Source organism: Calypte anna, chromosome 4B (genome assembly GCF_003957555.1).
Source record: "Calypte anna isolate BGI_N300 chromosome 4B, bCalAnn1_v1.p, whole genome shotgun sequence".
NCBI classification, from domain to species: domain Eukaryota; kingdom Metazoa; phylum Chordata; class Aves; order Apodiformes; family Trochilidae; genus Calypte; species Calypte anna.
In genome coordinates, this window is record NC_044249.1 from 20,108,406 (window position 1) to 20,131,948 (window position 23,543).

The 23,543-nt window shown below is 38.2% G+C and overlaps 1 protein-coding gene across 1 annotated transcript in view; it reads right to left on the minus strand.

Annotated features, from left to right (window-relative positions):
* The window catches only part of CTNNA2 (catenin alpha 2), a 381,969-nt gene that overhangs the window by 328,491 nt on the left and 29,935 nt on the right, over positions 1-23,543 (minus strand). Inside the window, 2 exon segments of the mRNA XM_030450894.1 lie at positions 2,497-2,663; positions 18,876-19,071. Coding sequence (XP_030306754.1) covers positions 2,497-2,663; positions 18,876-19,071 — 363 coding nt within the window.

A 23,543-nucleotide genomic window follows, 5' to 3' on the forward strand; every position in this document is an offset into this window, starting at 1 on the left:
AAGCACATAAAGCTATAGCTGCCAAGCTGGAAATTTTATACTGAGTGTCACACCTTATTCAGAATCCAATTACCTCTTTTACTAAAAGAATGGCAGGTTTTAAAGCTGATCTCACTGTCTAAACCCATAGCACAAATCTCAGTATCATCACTGTATTAACTCAGTTATTCTTGCAGGATTCCTAGCAAAATATGAACATCTGCCTCTCAGATCAAGCAGAAGTTACATTAAAGAACCTGAAACTTTATTCTTTAAGATGTTTATAATGACAAGAACAGGCATAACAAACTGATTCACTTTTCTGTAAGTCCTGCCAGCTCCCTATTAAATGCAATTGTTGGAGAATTTGTTACAGATTTCAACAATCTTGATCATTCTTTATTTTATCAGTCTGGGCACAAGCCCATGAAATTCCAAAATTAATAAACTGGTTACGAGAAGTACTAGAAAGAACATGAGCACAACCCCCTTTTTAAATTGTAATTTCTTTTACAAATTAATGTTGGAACAAGTTCCCTACCCTCAAAAATGCACAACTCAGCTGTAGAGATGGGTTCCTCTGATTAACTACCACGTAATTAATAAAAACAGACTCATAAATTTGTATGTGCATGATCACATACTATATTAATATCAGATATTCTGACTGTTAGGCAAGTCTCACTGCCATTAGCACTATTACTAATTTTAGTAATGCCAAAATATTCTGAAAGAAATTACCAAATACCCTTCCAAAGAGCACCTGCTTATATTTGCTCTAAAACATTAAAATACCCTATTTCCTGTGAAGTCTGAAGCACTACTGACTCCTTTGACATGCTTTCAGTGAAGACTGATTAAATTACATTTCAGTATGAATGAAGCTTCATAACTTGGATATGCAGAAAGGTTTCAGCTTATTAATTTTATGGTTAACTTACACCATTCTTTGAATATTACCTTTGAGTTACTACAAGAGTCTGTATCAGTTTTCTAAATATAAATACTTTTTTCCCTAATAATTCTTTTTTTTTTATTCATCTATAACTAGATGCATTATAAAGTGGTAAAATAGAAAATCTACACTAAGGGTCCTCAGAAGTAAATTAATCTTTTTAACCTGAAAATAAAAATCAAATTTAAGGTCTTTAAGTTGAATTTTGCTAAAAACAACCAGAGGTGCCTGACTTCTTTGAAGCAGGATTAATAACACCATCTGACAATTGCAGAGATTCCAAACTACACTGCCAGACACTGGCCTTAAAACCTAGGGTGCAACCTGGGTAAGGAAATACACTCACCTCCAAAACAGTATTAGTGTTTTAAATAAATAATATTATTTTAAATAAATAATATAAATAAATACATTGCTGTGATGAAAGGAAGAAATCTCAGATGTAAGAGCAATATGTCTTTGTCTTGGAAAGAGCATGAATCTGATTTTTATCCATAATATCTAAAACAAATCTCTTATTTCTAATATTGAAGTGTTGGTCTCTCTAGTAAAGGAGTATTTGAATTACAGTAGCATGGAGGATTATAGTGAGGAAAAATTAAAAGCATATTAGAGGAAGACAGTGCTTACACTGCACAGAATCCGAGCCACGTGCTGCCAATTGGGAGAGCAGCATTCTGATGATTCCAGCAGAGCTGACAAAAAGCTGTACAGAAAAATCTGCCTTTTCCATTATGAAAACTGTTTTCAAACTATTTACCTTATCTGCACTGTTTGCAAGTTGAAGGGTTCTCACTGTTTTTCCAGAACATGTCATTGTACAGCAACACTTTAAAAGACATGAAAAATACAGGGGAAAAAACCCAAAACATTGCAGGCTTAAAGTATTCTGTGTATGACTTCCTAAAACATTTTGGTTTATTTCAGAGGATTCTGTTTGTGCAACAAAATTAATATAGTCCAATAACTAGCAACAAAATAAATATATTGCCAGTTTCAACTTCTAAGTCTTTTAATACTCCTGTATAAAAACATGAATGATGGCAGCCAAATTGAATCCATACCAAATATCTGGCAACCTTTAATTCCTCTTTAATCTATTTTTCCTCCTAGATGGCTGATAAGACACTGTCTCACTCTAAATTAAAGATTCAATCTTCTGATACATCCAGAAGTTGTGCAGAGGGAAAAAAAAAATAGAATAACTGTAGTACCTAAACTTAGCCACAAGATAGCAATACTTCACAAGTACTGAGATAGCAAACCACTGGGATAAGATGCAAGGTGAGTTAATGCATCAGTTCAGTGAGCTGCTTAAGAGCAGTACTAGTGGTTGGAGACATTTGAAAGTTTTTCTTTAAGCCTCCAAAAACTTTAGCACATTTTTGCTAAATCAGAACATGAATAAGATCACTGCAGCCATGTGTCACCTCCCACCTCTTCATTGAAACTTTAAATAAAAAGAGTGAGAAACGTGACCAGTGACATCCATCGCTGATCTGCTCCCTATTTTTCTACACAGGGAACATGCAAAACCTGCACATGACAATAAAAATGCCTACAATTTTCAGATGTGATAGGAGCCTCATGACATCAGCCATATCAGCCAGGATGAGCAGGCGGGTGACAGCAGAGAGCAAGGCACGAGCAGCCCGCACCATGGTGCCGCGTTTCACCGAGGAGCATGGGTCATCAGCAAACTCTGAAGAGGCAATTCTCATTGTTTCCCCTGGAATTGTAAAAAAAGATAAAGAATTCAAATAAATCTTATAGTTTGTTATTTTTTTCCCCCCAGAAAATATAACTAACTCAATAAATAAGCTAAAAATTTAAACTAAAATATTTATACACATAAGGATACTGCAAGCATTATTGTAACATCAGAAGTTAAAGCCAACTGACCCCTAATTGTGATTAAAACATCCAAGATGAATCTTCTAAATATAGAAGTAAATTTGATACAAAATGCTGAGGTCCCCTGAAAAAACTGATTTGGTTTTTTTTTTTACTAAATGCATCATAAACTTTTAACAGTTTCTATATTTAAGTTTGTTACAATCTTCTTTTCAAGCCACAATTTATTCATCTAATAAAAAAATTGTATCTGTGTAGCTGAATTAAGAAGTTTATATTCATTTTTGCTACTATACTGCCTGAAAACTCACACCACTGTTTTTCCTCCATGACACTTTCAATCTGGCAGAAACAGAACTCGCTGATTTATTTTTTTTAGGCATTTAAAATTATTTTTACATCTTTTTGCGTAGGTTGATACTGGACAAAAATTAGGAGTTAGAAAGAGATGAATAATTATGCAAGCATCATTTCCCTAGGAAATCAGGCTGAAAGAGGAGCAAACACCATTTCAAATGAGATTTTATATTAACCCAAACTTTGCTATTATTGAAAAACCTGTTTGTCTCCAGCATAGAAACACAGAAAAAAACCCACTCCTAATGTGAAACCAAAGCACATTTACATGGCTTTTAAGACCATTATAACAAAACAAAATCCCAGATGGCACAACCTCCCCTAAGACACTATAAATAGAGTAGAAGAGACTTCAGACAACCCAGGTGTATAACTCCCTTCAGAACATTTTCCTTATTACCATTAGGACTGTGTTGTTATGATTTCTGTGCACTGTATCTTGGCTGATAAGCTGATTATGTACACTTTCAGTGCAATAAATCAAAAAGCTCATTTCTCAGAAATTGCTATAACTCAAAAGATTTCTTAAGAGCTAAGGAACAAACATTGTCAGATAAGGAGACAACAAAACAAATTTCTGAACATGCTTGAATATTCTATTGCAGAGTCAGACTTCCAGGTACCTCCTTTCTTCAGAGAAATGACAAGGAACTCTAAGGCCTCAAAGGATTTTTGATACATAATTGAAATCAAACAGTTATTGGAAAAAATTATCAGCAACTCTAGCAGAGAGTGTGCTAAAAACTGGGAATGACACTTCCACAGATTTTTTTTTTTTTTTTTTTTTTAATAATTTTTAGTCAGGGACTCAAAATATTCCCTGTTAAAGGAGGAGCTGAGAGTGACCAAAGAAGAGTTTTGAGTGCACGGGTGAAATGTAAATGTCTTAATCTGGGAATCTGATCCAAATTGTGGATGACTACATTCATCCAAGCAGTGCAACAATTGGGAAGGCATCATTTTCCCTTCTGTTATTCCTTCAGCCAACTATCACAGCTTTTTGTAGGAAGTTTGATCCAACAGGCACTCTCAGAGCAGGTGATGGAAGCCAAGGGGATAAATGGAAATGGGTATGGAAAGCCCAGCAAAACCTTCTGGTATTTAAACAATGTGTTAGATTCAGATGAGAGAGAAGTGATACTGAGCATCCCTACCTGCAAACATTCAAGATCAGGTTGGACTGAGCTACCTGAGCTGGTTGAAGATGTCCCTGCTCACTGTAGGAGGGTTGGACTTGAAAGGTCCTTTCCAACCCAAATTATTCTATGATTCCATGACCCAGCAGCAAAACTTTTCTATGTGAAAGTTACTTCAACTTTAAGTACATCCAAAATGAAACAGCACCCAAGGCAAGCTTTGGATTTTGGAATCTGATGTCTACAAATTGTTTAACTTCCATTTTGATGTTCAAGAGATTTTACAGCTTTCTGCCAAATTACCAGCCTGTAATAATTACCAGCCTCAAATAAGTATTAATAGTTAACTAAGAAAAAAAGGAAATAATATTTGGTAAATGGCAAGCAGGAAAGCAAACAGGAAAATTATCTTCTTAGGCTTGGCTATCCAAGGAGACACAACCAGAAAATGTATCTGCAAGTGAAATCTGGTGGATGGCAGATAATATATGCAGAGGTTAAAACCAACAGTTTAAGTATTAATAAAAAGGCTCATAGGAGGTTGATTAAAACTTAAAAAGAACTAGTAGTTCACAATTTAAATCTAATAACCTAGAAAAACAGGTGTTATTGGGGAGGATGAACTGTCTATCTCAATGCCAATTAGCATTTTTATCCTTGTACAGCAATGGCATCAAACCACTCTTAGGCCAAGGGTAATGCTGCAGCTACAGCTAGTCAAATTATTTCTCAGAGAACCCTTTTTATCTGGAAAAAGATAACCTCACTTTCAGTTATCTATTTCTTTCCAAATTAATTTCAAGTTATTTTTTCATCTATATTAATTGCTTCCAGTGAAAATTGGGTCAAAGCAGGAAACTCAGACATCTTCAGTCATCAGGTCTGCTTCCTTTGCACTGCAGACAGGCATGTCATAATACAATTATTAATAATCTTAACATGATAATAACTACACTCACAAACTTATCAAACTTCCAGCTTAGACACAGCTCAGATATTTAACCCCAATTAATTCTCCTGGAAGTAGAAAACTCATTCCCAAATGAACTCTGAACATCTGACAGGTTGGTGGGTTTTTTTTTTAACATTACAGGCACTTTAATTCCATTCTGACCATATTTGTAGATAATTCATATCTATTTCTTCTCATGCCCCATTTGACCTTCAATTTAAGTAACTATTCCTCTTCCGCTGCTTCCTATTGTCCCTTTTTTTCCTTTATGTATTTTTGTAATGAGCCATGACAGATGAAAGGCAGCACTTTGGTCAGCTCTTATTGCATCAAATATCCATTCCTATAATAATTTCTGCAGCTCCATGAAACAATTAGGTTTCTGAAACACAGGTGATAAGTCCTGCAGTTTTCTAGGAGGTATCATTCTCAGCTATGAGAAATACTGCCCCTGATATCTTGCAGCATCCATACACTTTCTTCATTAGGCAAACAGTGCCAGCCATTATTTCACTAAAACCTCCAGTATTAATCCTTAATACTCTGAGGAAATGCCATTTTTCCAAAGCCTCCAAGTGCTTATTAAGAGATGTAAGATGGTGGGCACAAAGCAGCAACTCAGGGAACAGCCATGATCTATAGGGAATGCTGACTACACTCCAAGCACCAGGAAATAATTAAGGAAGCAATGACAGCTTGCTTGGATGTACCATTCCTGGACAGGTCTCAAATGGAATAAATTAATAAAGCTATGGTCTAATTTATGCATCTCTTCTAGATTGTCTCTTGTTATACATATCCAAGATTAGAAAGACATGACAACTGATCTGTGACCTAATTAAATCACTTTAGAGTGGTCCCCCTGTCATTAAAGTAAAAGCACTGTTAGGGAGCTACTCTAAATCCATGTATAGACCCAAATCACACTGCAGATTCCAAGTATAAAAGTATTCACAATACTAGATCTTAAAATTACAGATCTGAAAAACCCATAGCTACTCACTGGGTATGTTTAGATATGTAAGCAATTGGCTTCTCACTATCTGCATTACTCCCACCTTAATAATAATAATACCCATCAGTTATTCCTTATCTTAAAATACCAAATTGTGTTTACAGTTCTTTAAAATCCATTCTTCATAATGGAAACTAGTTCATTTCAGTAGTAATCTCTATTTGGACATTTTATAATCATTAGTAAATTTAGAGAGCATTTTGTAGAGTGCTGTATACTTAAATATAAATATGCATTAAAAGTGCTATTCAGAATTTCCCAAAGGTTCACCTAAATGGCTGTTAAATCTTCATCCTCCCTTCCCTAATACTTTTATTTTACATCTCTACTGCTACGTCACCTAAATTCATTTCTCATTTCACTTGCAGATGGGATTTTGTTCTCTGTCTGTGGAAGGATGACCACTGTTCTCATCATATTAATGGATTTCAAGGCCAGAAAAGGCCATCTATGATCTTGCCTGATCTTTTCCCATTATATTTCAGCTATTAGAGCTGTGTCTCTCTGGAACTGATTATACAGACAGTCTAGTTCACTTCAATTTGGCTCACTTTACTTTTGACATGTAGATAAAGTGATGGAACATGAACCACTTTGTATTTTAAAGCATAATGGATAACCTTAAAGCTAGTATGTATTTTAGAGTCAAAGTTGTCACTGAGATCCAATAGCACATCATCTCCTTCACTTCACAGACCACTGAAATGTATAATTTTAATTAACCCAACTGCTTCTTTCCTAGGGGACAGTAAAATATCAAGAATACAGAACTTTATGGTATTTAGTTTTGTATCTATGAAAATCTAAACCAATTTTTTCACAAATGTTATGTTTTAGAAAGAAATTTTCTAATTAATAGTGTGTGTTTGAAACATTACTGATACACTGAAGTATAACAACACATTAATTTTCAATTCAAAAGCAAATTGTTTTGGATGTGAGACTACAATACCATTTGTAATCCCTCTTGGTCTGCAGCTCTCAGCTACTCCAGAGTTTAACATCCTTCAGGAATAAACTAAACAAGTGATTACCCTGCACTGAACTGAAGAGCTCATGAACATCAACATTTGAGATGTTTAAGGCTGTGGTTGGTGTTGGGAACATGAAAACTCACATTACTTGTTCAAAACAAGTAGACTATTTCATCATCTGCCCCTGTACTCAGCCCTGGTGAGGCCTCACATCGAGTCCTGTGTCCAGTTCTGGGCCCCTCAGCTCAGGAAGGAGATTGAGGTCCTGGAGCAGGTCCAAAGGAGGGCAACCAGGCTGGTGAAGGGACTCGAGCACAGACCCTATGAGGAGAGGCTGAGGGAGCTGGGGCTGTTCAGCCTGGAGAAGAGGAGGCTCAGGGGAGACCTCATCACTCTCTACAACTCCCTGAAAGGAGGTTGGAGCCAGGGGGGGGGTTGGGCTCTTTTGCCAGACGACTTTCAACAAGACAAGAGGGCAGGGTCTCAAGTTGTGCCAGGGGAGGTTTAGGTTGGAGATGAGAAAGAATTTCTTTCTGGAGAGGGTGATCAGCCATTGGAATGGGCTGCCCAGGGAAGTAGTGGATTCTCCGTGTCTGGAGAGATTTAAAAAGAGCCTGGATGTGGCACTCAGTGCCATGGTCTAGCAACCGCAACGGTGCTTCAAGGGTTGGACTTGATTTCTGAGGTCCCTTCCAACCCAGCCAATTCTATGATTCTATGATCACATTAAGAAGACAAAACTATTTAAATAACTACAGTGGCAATTGCTAGGAAAAGCTGCCATCTTTAAATAACTGTTTAAATAATTATTGTAAAATTGGACTGAATCATAAAATGGGACTAAAAGGAATGCAACTGACCCAAGAAAAAGTATTTCTTGTGAGTCCCAGAAATTAACCTCTGGAGCTTAAATCATTTAAAAGGTTTCTGCAGATTGAGGTAAAAGGATTGAGATAAATAAATTTGAGTGAAATGTATCAGATAGAGAAAGGAGCAACAACTGAAAAGCACACACAACTTTCTAACAGGCATAGAGAAGGAAGGATGCTAAGAAAATTCCTGTGGCATTCTCTATTAGGCAGACATACTTCATCATTCTGGATATTATTTTCATTGTAGGGCTTGAAGAGGCTGACAAATAATGCATAGCCAAGCAAGTTCATGGGTAGATTTTATCTATGCCCCAGGCACTGTGCACTAAGTTCAATAAGATCAGCTCAATCATTCTCTATTATCACATTTAAAAAATAGTCTGACAAAAAGTTCAGATACAAATGATGGGGTTTTTTGAGATAAGCCTCAAAGGGTTGATATTTTCCAGCATGACACATCTTCTATAACAAAATTTATCAAAAGTTTCCAACAAGCTCTGAGAGCAGAGGGAGCAGCAAGCTACTTCTGTCAACCCAGGGAAATCCCTGAGGATTGATGGTGAGATTGATGGTTTTAAGGGGTCAGTTTTGCATTGCTTTATATCCCTGTTAATTTATGCTCTTTATGCCATTTGGTTCCTGTTTGTGAATGACTCCACAGAAGCAGAGACCACAGGGCTCTGAACTGAGCATGTTTCTAAGCACACTACACCCTGGAGTTTAATACAGCAAAAGATATTGCTGGCTGCCCATCACCCAGACTTCTTTCTGATGAACCTGAGGATAAAAGAAATGAGCAGATTATGAAAATAAGAGAGGCACAAAGACTGTTCTTAATGGTATTATTAAAAATGTGGTGGGGGGGAAACCACTGCTGAAATTAAAAAGCCTTTACTCAACACCCTGACTGGGACTAAGAGAACAGGGATGTCAGCATTAAAAAAAGTAGGGGGTTGTGTCCAAGAGAAAAAAAAATAGTATGGAAAATTTAAATACTAAAATTGAAAAAGGTACTTGAGCATGAGACTGCATAAGAAAGGAGAAAAGCAGACCAAGGAGGGTCACAACCTCAGGGAAAGCCTATGGCATAAACCTACAGTGAGAAAAGCTAAGAGAAGAATAAAAGGAGACCACTTGCAGGTTTATGTAGAGCAAAAGACTGAAGGTTCAACAGCACTTTTAAATAATAGTTATTTCATTTCCACTATCCATTCCCATAATCTGCACATATCATTTACAGGAACCCATATTTGAGACCCAGTCCAGTTATTTTTACACCCTAACAGAACTTCAAGAATTTTTTACATCATGCCCCAAGCATCAATCTACAGGAAAACTAAGCCTGTATTTCCAAAACTCAGAAATCCATTCTAAAAAATAATTTTCAGAGACTTTAACGATCTTTAATTCAAACCTGACTTGGAAACATTTTAATATCCTCACACTTCATTTCATTTTCAATTGGAAATCCATCATAGAGTTGTTAATAGAACATAGCCCCTCGATGCATGAATGCTGCAAAATTTCAAGAGCTTCTACACAGGGAGATAAAGAGATACCAGAAGTTCATGATGTAAAATAACACTCTGGTTCAGAGCTTAAAATTCAAAAATCCACCTAGAGACCCCCCACCAACTCACAGGAAGGTAGATCAGAATGTTTTGTATTCTAAAAGGTTCATAAACAGTAATTATTGTTAGATTTTTTTATGAGAACAGAAAAAAACCCCAAACCAGCAGTCATTACAGAGAGCTGCAAGTACAGGTGTCACCCTGGAAGCCTAAGAAGAAACATGAGAGGTGTAAAAACTGTGATGAACTATCAGGATTCATCTTCAGTTGCATCTTTTTGATGTACTTGTCAGCAGGTGTATGAGAGTCCATACAGATTTCTGTGTTAGCATAGCTTGAGCATACCTGCTCCATAAATTCAGATCTTTAGAGTAAACTGAGCATTTCCACCTCAAACTGAATTGGGGAAAAAAAATAGCAAACAGCAATGAAATGACACATCTTTAGTTTTCTCTGAGAAAAGGGAGATGGGATTAGTCAGGAAAATCACAGTGCAGAAAACAAAAGGGAAACTGAGAAATAAAGTGGAAAGAAAGACAAATGAAAAAAAGAACAGTTTGTCCTACCCTGCAATCTTAAGGAATCCTTTCTATAGAATTAAAAATAGGCCAAAAGTTACTTTTTTAATACTGGGGTATGATCCCTATTTTAAACTAGATTATTTTATACTCAGGACAGGAATGTGTGCCTGGCAGGATCCCCAGATGATGATGTCTAGCTACTTGCTTCCACCTACAACCACAGCACCCAGTCCTCCAGTACTTATCATAAGCAGACAGATTTATCCTACAACTCCCCCATCACCTTCTGCCTTTGTCACTGCTTTTTCTGGATTTTTCCAGAACATCTTTCCTTTCACTTTGAAAGTTTCTCTTAACTTATAATGAAAATTTTTTTACCTATTCCTTTTTGTTTCAATCTTACCCTATAAACTCCACATAATTTTTGCCATTCCCATCTATCTATAAAGGACAATCCTAGTGGTTGACTATGATTTTTCTCTATGAGCTATACAGACTCAGAACACATAGAAAAAAGTGTTTTTTTCTGACATAAAGCATTCTTGGATGTAGAGGTAATAGGGAAGGAGCACAATAGAAGACAAATGAGAGGAGAAAATGGAAACTGCTGCAGCCAATAGGAAATATATTAACTGAACAATACCTTCATTCATCCACGTTTGTGGACAATCAGATTTCACAGCTATAAAAGCATGACTGAAGTAATAAAATTAGAAGCAATTTAAAGCCATAAGGTCCAGAAGAAAGAGGTGAAAGGAAGATTGAGTTGACACATTTTTGTGAAGAATGCAACATATGTTTCATCAGATACTGCAGAAAACACATAATAATAAACAGAGCATATGAACTCAATTATCTGCAATTAAAAAACACAGGAAAAGGGCAAGCACAGTTCTGAAAGTCAAATCTGAAACAATTATGAATGAGAGATGCAAGCATAACAAAATCAGTCCATATTTTTAGTAGTTATAATTCTAAATTCCATGGGCACTGCTGAATGGTCTCGTTTCCAGTTTTTATATAAAAACAGCAGCCATAAGACCTAGCAGGGTTTAGGTTTGGAAAGCATTTGTTTCTGATCAAGAGACAAAAAAATGAGAAAAAAAATCAGATAGCTGGTGATCAGAATACTGTAACCTGACACTTCTCAGAGGAAAGCACTGCATGTTATTTGATTATAACATTTTATATTCCCTCACTGTGTGAAGCATTACTCACACTACTGGCCTTTAAAATACATGAAAAATGTATTCCAAAGATGTGTTCAAAATGGTAAATGGAAAGACAATAAATGAAAGTCTTTTATATATCAAGGAGGCACCTTTTAGGATTTAAACATTATAAACTGTATTCTGAATTTTCACGTTGTCATTTTTATTACTTCTCCCATTGACTACCAATTTCTGAAACCATATCTAAAATCAAAGCCTCATCTGTAAGGGAGCATGAAGGTTCTTCACAACTGCTTTTAAAGTTGGATGACTGCCATGGAAAACGCAGTCAAAACCAAAGAACACAGAAGGAACATATTTCAGACCAGGAGGAAGACTGAGGAGGGAGTATTCCAGGCAAAGTTTATTGCTCCAGGGAGTGCTTCTATCTTTCTCATTAAATGTGACTGGGTAAGTAGAAGAAATAATCTCAGCAACATGGATCAGAACCCCAGGTTCTCACTTCTTAGCCGAGTTACAGCAGTATTTACCATTATACTATGGAAACAAACAAATAAACAAACAAAAAAAAAATCAACACAAAAACAACCAACCTTGCCTTTTTAAACTGGAAGTATATTTTACCACCTCATTTACACCTTTCCTCAACAGAACAAAAAAAAATTATGAGTTTTTAGTAGCTTTTTTTGGCACACTCATTCTTGAATTGTTTTTGAAATTTTCTAGATACAGTTTCTGGAAGACTGAGAATCCTGGGTTTGCTATTGAGGGGAAGGACTGGAAAGGAGGAGGAAACAGAGCAGGGTAACAGTGGCTGTGCAGGAGGAAACGTGTCCTTCCCCTCCCCATATTGTCCATTGCTCATGTGGAGCAATCAGACTTAAGCATAAATAATGACCAAATCTCAAGCTCATCTTCTTGCCTTTTTCCCTTGAATGGACCGCTTCCCATTCCACTTCCATCTCCAAGAGAACATCTCAGCCCCTCTCCAGCTCACCCTCCCACCCAGTTTCCCTCCCCCTCTCCACTGCTGCATCAGAGAGCTGGGGAAACCCCTGTTACCTTTGCTCTGCTGAAAAATCCCATCAGTGGTGATGGAAGTTTTAGGGGCAACAGCACAGAGTCACCCAAGGTCACACCACTGCCAAGCTGAAAAGAAACTCCTTCCAAATACTTTTGATCTAACAGACTAAAAGAACTGATATTCCAGTTCAAAGGGTGAATCAAACTTGTCCTTTTTTTTTTTTCTTTTACTAATGCTGGGTTGAACAAAAAGAAACTCAGTTCAGAATTTCTGCCCAATGAGTCAATGGTGATTTTGAGCACACAGCTGTGATCCAGACAATGTTTTACTAGCACATAAATTAGAACAGCTTCAAAAGGAGAGGCTGAGATGCTCATCCCATGGTGCTCTACAGCTTCAGCATCACAGTGTTCTTCTGAGGGGTCAGAGGCTTCAATTTAAATCTCTGTATTAAATTATTCACAGAGAGGACTTAAATACAGATTTCATACATGCCAGAAAATCTTCTTGCAGAACATGGTTGGTAGTTAGCTCAAAACTTAATTGAAAAGGCTGTGCATTTAATACTGCTGGAGATTACTGACTGGGGACTAAGCCCTTCCCAGCTTTGGAATTACTGCTGGAAGCCAGAACAGGGCAAGATAAACTGGCTGTGGCACCTCTTCCAATTTGGAAACACAAGTAGTAAAAAGATCTTTTTTTTTTTTTTTTCCAATCCTAGTATAACTATTTTCTAAATCTGACCTGAATTCAGAAATCTCATGCACACTAACACTATCCTGGCATGGGTGGTGTAAAATATTTACTCCAAAATATGCCCCAGTTACAAGCCCTTAATATTTTTTTTTTCTATTTTTTACAATGAGTGTATTTCTGATATCTTTTCTCAATTAAAACCCTCCTTAAGAGAAATATTGCTTCTAAAGTAACAAGCAGTAATCTTAGGATCTGATTTTAGAATTTGAGTCAAATAGTTCTGGGAGGAACACTATTTCTCTAACACTAAATTTGTGAGTATAATTTAATTTTTTGACAACTGTCAGAAGTTGAAGCTCTGCAGCAACTTCATTCCTCCCTGCTACAGAATCATGACAGTACTAAAATTGCAAGACAATGTAAATAAATATAGTAGGAAAAAAGAAAAATCACCTAATACATGAATTTATAATGTTTTTCAAACATATATCTCTGATTTTGTAAAATCTCTCTCAAACTGTCATGCTTGGGCAATGTATCAAACACCAACTACCCTTTGTAGCAAACCTTTCTGTGAGTTGAAAGTTGCTTTTGTAAATTCAAACTAACACGAGCTTAAACAAAATAGTCAAAGTGAAATGAATACTGGAAAAGCTCAGCCAAGGATGGAAGAGAAAGAAATCTTTTGAAAATGGTGCAGAGAATAAGTAAAGGCTCTTAGACAGTTGGCTTTACCAAGAACCATCATCACCAGTTCCTTCCAGCACCTTCCCAAGTGATTGAACCATTAAGGACATGTACAGAAAATCACCTCCGTGCATTTCATTTCCCTCTGGTTTTAGCTTCCTGCTCCAGGCTACAGGACTCATTATGGGATTCAAAAGAACAACATTTTAGGACTGCACAAGACTGGTAACAAGATTTTTAGGGGAGGATCAAAAGGTAGAGACAAGGAAGGACCAAGATGTATTTGGGGGAGGAACAAACATGAGAAAATTGTGGGATAAGAGGATAATAGGGGCCAGCTGTGTGTCAACAAATCACTGGTAAATGCTGCCTGGCCATTTTCTGATTTCCAGCTGTGGAAGAGATCACAGCATCTGGAAGCTGACTGAGACATCTGCTTCCAGGTGTCTGTCTGTGCCCTTGGGAATTGGAGAACTGGGATGAGCAGCTATGGGGCAGCCCAAGAAGCTGAACCCAGCTGCTGAAGGGATCTGCATTATCTACACAAAAGTTGGGGTTTCCCACTAAGGCACCTTCAATCTTAATCAGGCAGAGAGGGGAAGAGGATAAGACACTTGGTGCTGTCGGGTTTGTTTCATGGAATGACAGAATGATTGGGGCTGGAAGGCACCTTTAAAGCTCATCTGGTCCAACCCCACTGCAGTGAGCAGGGACATCTTCAACCAGACCAGGTTGCTCAGAGCCCTCTTGACCTTGAATATTTCCAAGGATGGGGCATCCACCACCTCTCTGGGCAACTTGTGTGAGTGTTTGATAGAACAGGGAGTGCTGGGTGTCTGATGCATGTGTTCAGTCATACACACAGCTACACAGGAGCTGTGCTGGTGTTCATGTGCCTCCTGGGAATGGAAACACCCAACACCCCTCCTGCTTGGATCTGGGGTCATGGAGCAGCCTCACCACTGGATCTGGCAACCTCTGTCACTCCTTATCTGTACAACAGCTCCTTGAGATTCTGTACAGTGCCCGAGCTTTCATCAGAAGTGTTTTAAATCATTTTAGAAAAGGAACATTAATGTCTTTCAGAAACTGAATACTCTGAGAGCTGAAGATAATTAATGGTTTGAAAAGGGTCTGGAAGAGCTGGCATTAGCCTATTTGCATAGAATGACATTTAGCATGCCACATTTCTCAGGATGAGCACTGCAAAGATGAATAACAATTGAAGTCACTTCCAAGTGCAACAAGCAATTCAAAATACATTATGAATATTTTTGAATAACAAGATAAAACTTTTTAGACTATAGCTTCAGTGACTTGCTAAATATAAGGCTTTAAATCTACATGTTCAAAGCTTCCTGTTGGACAGGAGACTGGAACAAAACAAGTTGCCAATAGCATAGATGCTATTGACAAAGTAGAAAATGTGCTTATTATACATACAGATTCTTTCAAAAGTGTAGACTGAGATTCATCCTCCCATTCAGCAGGACTGACCAAAAGCCTCACTTCATCTTTCAGAAATCACACAGTCTAGTTGATCTAAAATAACAGCTTTTCAGTGATTTCTTTTTACACACACACTTTTTCTCTATCTAGAAATAATGCTTACTAACTTCTATAACCAAAAGACCCCCACAAAACAAAAAACCCACCAAAAACAACAACAACAACAAAAAAACACCACAACAAAAAAACCCCACTCAAAAAACCCAAAACATCTTCATACACCGGAATTGAAAAGTATTCTAAATAATGCAGGGAGAACAAACATGGGTTTAAGTGAGAATACCAGATATATTTTTCTGAAAACCAGACATTTCTCTAGGCCCTAGCTTAGGTAAGAAACCCTAGCTGAGGTTATGTAGGCAAATTCTAATCATAAAATACCAGTACTATGGGGTTTTGGGTTTTGGTTTTTTTTAAAGGATCCATTATTCCTCCATCATACTTGCCAGATTCAAACCCAATATCCTAGAGTTCCTAAATTCAACTCAGACTTTGGGAATTACAATCAGCCAGAAAGACTCAGAAAAATGCCCCCAAAGCCCCAAAGTAATCAGTGCTTAGTTTTTATAATAAGAGACATTTTTTAATACTTTCAATTGCAGATCATCCCTGCATTCTGAATTCTGTTGCAGGGACTCACGAGTTGAAACTTAAACTCAGAAAACAGACAATATTTCTCCATCTGCTTTCTCTAGAAAAAGAATTTCCTTCTCTCCTATGTTGACTTACAGCTATAATGTGACAGGGCTGTTAGTGGTTTCTACAGAAACACCTTTGTGAAGTAATTCCACTCCCTTATACTTCATACACTAAAATGCTGCAGAACTAGCAGAGAAAGAGTGATTAAGTCTGCATCCATTAGCTGAATTCTTATTAACCAAACAAACCAGAGTAGAATGTAATCAGCTAAGGATTTTATGTTAAATGTAAAATATGTTTAACTACACAATTTAATTATTTATATTTTAATGTAAGATTGCTTTTAGTTGTGTTTTTAGAACTCCACTTTGCAGATCAAAACTTAGAGTTTCACAGAGCTATCCCCATATATTTTACCCTTCCACATTATTAAAGTAACAAGCATCTTGAAGCTATATAGCCTTTGCATTCCAAGGTTTTTTCCCAATGATACAGTGCATTCATTTCATACCTAGCAATGGAAAGCAACTCTCCCTGGGGTGAATTGCAACAAGTGCCTAAAGTACCACATAAGAGTATTCAGCAATATAGGGCAGGAAATGAGGAGCACACCAGAGCCAGCTGTAACTCCAGGGGACTTTTTTAGGTTGATGGCATAATTACCCAAGCTGGAATTATGCCAGAAAATCAACTGGCAATATTTTGGAAAAAAAGCCCAGTTGATTAATCCAGCTCTGTATGTCACTGAGCTAAACATATCAGTTCACTCAGGCTGCTCTGGTTTACATGGCTCATGTGGGCCAATAATGGTGTTTGGTGTCTCCTGCTCTCCTAATTATGGACTCACGTTGTACAGACCCAAAAAAGTTGCTCCACTTTTCCAACAGACTTTTTCCTAGCCTGCAGTGTTGACAAAAGATGAATGCCTCAATCATTCTGTGTAATACTGTTTCAGGTCTTTTTTTTCTTTCTCTGCTTCCTGTGTTTTTAAATACAGATTAAAAGCAAGAATAAAAGGCTTATTATTAAAAAGTCATAAATTCCATTGAGATGAAAACCAAAATTGTAACCACTAATTCTACAAAGCAATCACTGTTAACTACTGGAAAGTTCTAATGATAATGGAAGAGAATAGGAGCTCTGATACCATGCTAAGGAATGTGGCCCATTTGCCTTGATCAGAGAGTAAGCAACAGGTTAGGTGGATGACTTCACCTCAGGAGAAGTTCCCTTGGGAGAATGCAGCAAACTGGGTCAGAATGAGAGTGATAAATTCACAGAGAACAGGGGCACTCCACTCACATCAGCACTAAAGATGCTGCATTAGAATTTGACATAACACAAAGGAAGTAATGTAAGCAACAAGAAGGTGAAGTTGTTGACAGAAGAACAAGCAGGCAGTGGTATCAAAATCCTGAATAAATTAAGAAAAAACCAATAATACTGCACCACCCTCCAGAATACTGGCATAACACTACACAGATTATGCAGCAGCAAATACTTACTCTGATGTGCTGACAACTGAATATTTAAAAACAAACAAACAAACAAACAAAACCACACAGGAACAGGAATAATGTAAGCAACAAGAAGGTGAAGTTGTATACAGAAGAACAAGCAGGCACTGGTATCAAAATCCTGAATAAATTAAGAAAAAAACAATAATACTGCACCACCCTCCAGAATACTGGCAAAACACACTACACAGAGTATACAGCAAGTACTTGACTAACTCTGATGTGCTGACAACTGAATATTTAAAAAAAAAAACAAAAAACAAACAACACAGGAACAGGAAAACACTGAAACCAAACACAAAGTGGTTAGGAGGAAAAAAATCACCTCAGGTTAAATCAGACTGGAACATTCACTAATCAGTGTTTATCTAGATGAGGTTTTAACCCTGCCTGCTCATATGACCATTTGAGTCCAATTTTCTTGAACTGAATACATCGTAAGTGTATGAGTGCTGGGAGACAAACTCACTGAAAATCAGTATTTTATACTGAAGTCTTTTAAATTCTTTTTAAAATCTCAGTTGGAGATGTGATAGTCTTGTTCTGAAGATCCAAGACTGACGATGCTGGCAGATGGTGTTGTTAGATAATAGGATTTATAATGGAAAAAACCTAAAAGGTACTTAGTTATGCTGCAATAAACATAATTACATTCGGAGGCAATAACAAGGAAGGGTTTTTTATGGGTATGTAATGGAAACGTATTTTTCCTCTACCACACATGTAAATTTGAAAGCATTTAACATACATTTTCCCTTGTGAAGGAAACTTGTCAGATAATATCTATGGTGTCATGGATATCCATATTATTTTCAAAATTTCAAAGCCTTATTTGAATGCACTTTTCTTATAATATCAAACATTAAACTTTGAAAAGCCAAGACTACTACTGCCAGTAAAGAAAATGGTATAATACCAAGCCTGAGTCCCCTGCTAAGCAATTTTTCTGTGTCACTGTGTACACAAGTACATAATGCTGTACTGTTTGGCTGATACTTGATAGATTTTTAAGAAACATATGCACCATAATCCTAATTCTACATTTGCATTCACAGGCATTAAAGCACTGCTCAAGTGTAGCAAAGTGAATCATGTTCATTTTGCTACACAGCAGAATAAAAAGAGAATTGAAAACAGCAAACTTTGGCATTGGGCAGCATGGCAGCTAAATAATATTCGAGTTTGGTATTTGGTGCTAGAACAGCTGAAAGGAAAAAATAAAGATTTATTTTTTTTTTTTTACCCAGAGTTAGAACATTCTTTATACTCATTGCGACTCATTAAGGTGCATCTATTTTAATACTTAGCTACCATATTACAAATACAGTGTAATACAGAACTCAGTTTTAATTACATTACATCAGAACAGCTGATTCACTTGGGTTTTTTTGAGGGAATCTGGAAAAACATCAAATAAAAGAGTCACCAAGCTTCCTACCACGTACCTTGTTTGCGTACATCCTCTACAGCAGCAACCAATTCCTCCTTGAGATCCTGGCTCTCTTTGGCAATCTGATCCCCTTTTTCCAAGAAGTTTTGAGTTGCCTGCTCCACTGAAGCTGCCAACACATGAGCCTTCTTTGAGCGCCCTTTCTTCTTGCCAGATGGTCCTTTATTGCTTGTGTTAACCAGTGTTGTCACCTTTGGGGAAAAAAAAAAAAAAAGTTTTGTCAGTTTTAATGATCCCTCAACTAATGACAGAAGAGATGGTCACTTCATTAAGTGTCCCTGCTATTTCCTTCACTCTTGAAATGATGCCACTGTCACATGTACTGAATAAATTAAATGCTTCAAGGGACCTGAGGGACCTTCACAGATAGCAAGTTAGTAGCAGTGACCCCTGAGTATCATGCCCAGTTCTGGGGCCTCCAATACAAGAAAGATGGGCAGAAGTGCAACAAGAGAGCTTCAAAATGGATATCAGGCTCAAGTCATTCAGTGATTTGTATGAGTACAATGACCTTTCCTTTGTAAAGCAGTTTTCATTCAAGATTCCCTAAAATATTCTGTAAACTTTAATATGATGGCCTCATAAAAAACAAAGAGGAAAGTAGAAATTTGGACCCGTGTGATACAAAGGAGATCTCCCAATTCCCAATGAAGTCCTGTAATAAATCAACTGTACACTAACTGGAATAGTGGGGTTTTCTTCTTTCTAAATGAAACTGGACCATCAAGGAGCAAGAGATGGAAAACACACATGAACAAAAGGCAGTACAGTAGGAGAGAAACCATCCCCAAGGTGGGGTTCAGACATTCCCATGGAAAAGGGAAATTCTGGATTCCAGTCTTTGCACTAACAGGTTGGGTTCTGCATAAAACACAACCCTTACAGAAGAAAACCACTCATGAAAACTCATTAAAAAATAAAAAACACAAGACTAGAACCGAGCTCAGTTTTCTGGCAAGGCTTTAAAGCTAACTGGCTTATTTTAAATATCCTGCCCATGCTGGTACAAAAAAAAGAAGAATGTATCAGCTTCTGTTACTAATTAATGCAGACCTCACCCAAAATTCTGTGCAATTATCAAATATATCACTTGATAATTACCATAAGCTCATTTGGCAGCCCTATAATGATCCTGGCTTTGTCATCACACAAGGGAACCTTGCTCTCTTATTTTATTAAAGCAGTTTCATACAGTTCTACAGATCTCTGCTGGAAAAACAGAACTCTGCTAATTAATAGTTCAGTCCCATCCTGAATTAAGTCTTCCTTATACAGCTCCAGCAGCACAAAAGAAAGGCAAGGATGTCTTTGCTAAAAGCAGAAAATTCTATTTATATGGACTTCCCTACCACAGAAGCCATGAGTGGGCAGGAATGCCAGAAGTGAAAGAGACAGAGCTAGGATCACATTCTCATCAAATTAACCCTCAAGTCAGCAACTGGAGAAAACCATTCCCAGCCCTGTGAATTAAAGCTTTCCTTAAAGATTCCTGAAATGCATGGGCCAAAAGTTTAAGAATTACAGTACTTCCACCTTCTCTACCCTCAATATCTCCTTAAATATCGGATAAAACTCAAGTTTTACAGATTTTCAACATGTACAAATTCACTTATAACTTACAAAATTTACCTATAATGAAAATTTTTGAGGAAAATATTTATTTTTACTACTAATCCTTGTGGTTTGCCAGTAATAACTAACCTACAGCTGATGCTTTGTTATTATTCCTTCAGGATAGAATGGATGAAGAAAGGACTGAAAGCAGCCCTTTGGAGATACTGGTAAATGAAAAATGAGCCAGCATTGGGGGTTTACAGCCCAGAAAGTCAGACAAATCTTGGCTTGAACCCAAAGCACAGCAAGTGGGATCATGAGACACTGGAACAGGCTGACCAGAGAAGCTGTGGATGCCCCATCACTGGATGTATTCAGCATCAGGTTGGACAGGACTTTGAGCAACTCAATCCTGGTGGAAAAAGGTCCTGCACATGGCAGAACTCAACCAGATGATTTCGTAAGGTCCCTTCCAACCCAAATCATTCTATGATTTTGAAATATCCATAGCCAAGGCTGTTAAAGCATTTGAGAGGGTGGACAGCATTAATCAGTTTTTTTTTTATTAATCCAAAGCAGGTAAATCAAATAGGGCTATGCAAATCTGTGCATTCTGAAAAGCAGTCACACAAACACTTTTTGCTGTGACAAGTGAACTCAGTGTCAAAGGGCTTCTCTGAAAGATTATTATTGGAAAAAAAACCAAAAACCAAACAACAACAACAACAAAAACCCAAATAACCAAGGGAAATAAAAAACACCACAAAAAAACCCAAAAAAACCCCATAGTATTTTCCCCTATGTCCCTTCTATTTTCAACTAAATATGACATGTTCTTTCCAGTGGCATTTTTTGAATGTGAACAGCTACAGGTTTCTCCTCTCTTCTGCTAAACTCATATATCACCAAGCTGCTGGAAACACTCAATGACCTGAAAAAAAGACAGCTCTGACATTTTAGTATAAAGGCCCTTTTGCTTCTAGATATAAAGCTACCATTCCACTCGAGTGCACTATCCTATTGCCTCACCACTTATACTTATGGCATTCCCTTGAGCTTTGTTTTCAGAATCCTCCTGTTTCCAAAATGTTTGTATCATAAAACAAAAACACCACCAAACAGAAACAAACAAACAAAAAAGCAACAGTATCACTAAAAAAACCCCACTGTGACTACCTGGAAAACAAGAACCTCACTTCCCAATCTGGCTCAGGGTTGAGTTTTCTTGGTTGCTTTGGTTTCTTTTGGCAGCAGAGTGAAGCAAAGAGTTTTTAAAATACTTTGGGAGAGAAACAAATCGTGGTCTGGGCTAAAGGAGATGAGACTCAAAATGAAGTCAATAACAGACCTGAACACTCTGACCTTCTTCACTTTGACCCTCCAGAACCAGAGCAAAACCAGATGGGATTCTGCCTCATGAACTCTGCACACCTCCTGTGCCCTAACAAAGAACCAGGGGGCTGCCCATTGATCCTTCCCCATGCTCTGGGGTGAGGAGGAGAAAATACAACAACGAGAGAGAGAAAATATGAGATAGAGAATCTTCAACTAAAAACTTCACGGGTCAGGACAAGGGCAGGATGAATTTCACTCCCCATCTATGGTCACATGAAGAACAGACTCAGCTTGGGGAACACAAATCAGATGCAAACATGACAGAGAAAGGAAGGAGGAGAAAGGCAAGGAAGGAGGAGAAAGGCAAGGAAGGAGGAGAAAGGAAAGGAAGGAGGAGAAAGGAAAGGAAGGAGGAGAAAGGAAAGGAAGGAGGAGAACGGAGAAAGGAACGAGGAACAAAGAAAAAGAAAAGGGAAAAGAAAAGGGAACAGGAGAGGGAAAGAAAACGGGAAAGAAAACAACGAAAAGGAACAGGAGAAAAGGAACAGGAGAAAAGGAACAGGAGAAAAGGAACAGGAGAAAAGGAACAGGAGAAAAGGAACAGGAGAAAAGGAAGAAAAAAAAATTAACTGGAAGACCTTCCTCTACCTCTCTTGTCTTCCCACTTTGTTCCAGAACTTCTACCTTCTCCCCACCCCAAAGGCTACAGGGAGTGAGTGGGGATTGTGGTCAGTACCTCAGAGTGTTTCTGCCTCTCCTTCCTCCTCAGGCAGGAGGGTTCCTCTCAGCTTTCCCCTGCTCCAAGGCGGGGTCCCTCTGACGGGAGAGAGTCCTTCAGGAACCCCTCCGACATGAGTCCCTCCCGCCAGGTGCAGTCCCTCAGGCAGAGACCGCTCCAGCGCGGGCTGCCCGCAGAGCCACGGCTGCTGAGGGAGCAGACACCTCCCCTGACATGGGCTCCTTCATGGCTGCAGATCCACGGCTGCTCCACCCTGCTCCTCAAGGGGCTTCAGGGCCATATCTGCTCCATTGTGGTCCTCAAGGGGCTGCAGGGCCATATCTGCTCCACCCTGCTCCTCAAGGGGCTGCAGGGGGACAGCCCGGCGTCTCGCCACGAGCTGCAGGGGAGCCTTTGCTCAGGGATCTTCTCCCCCTCCTTCCTCACAGATCTTGGTCTCTCTGCTCTTGTGTTGCTCTCCCCCTCTCCTCTGCCCTGAGGTCTCACAGCCGCTCCTTTCTCCTTTCTTAACATCGTAATGGCGCAGTCCCCTCCGTTGTGGCTGAGGGGCTCAGCATTAGACAGATCTGGGGCTGAGTATTGGAGCAAAGAGCTTCACCCCGGGAGGTCCTCACAGGTGCTGATCCTGGGAACCCTCAGCTGCTCCTAGCCCCGACCCTTTTGTTTAATTCATTGTATGATATGGCTCTCAGCTGTAGCTCATCAGGTAATCCTAATCCAGCTGCAAAATATTACTGAGCTAATTGCAGTCTGAAAGACTTTAAACAACCCCTTCTCCTCCATGCCATAGAGAACAGAAAAGGATCTGATCATTAGGACCCTCAGCAGCTCCCGACCCCTTTATTTAATTCATTTTCTGATATGGATCTCAGCTGCAGCTCATCAGGTAATCCTAATCCAGCTGCAAGATATTACTGAGCTAAGTGCAGTCTAAAAGACTTTATCCAACCCCTTCTCCTCCATGCCATAGAGAACAGAAAAGCAGTTAACTTGTTTTTTTCTCTTTGTGCTTATTCTCTAGTAATACATTAAAAA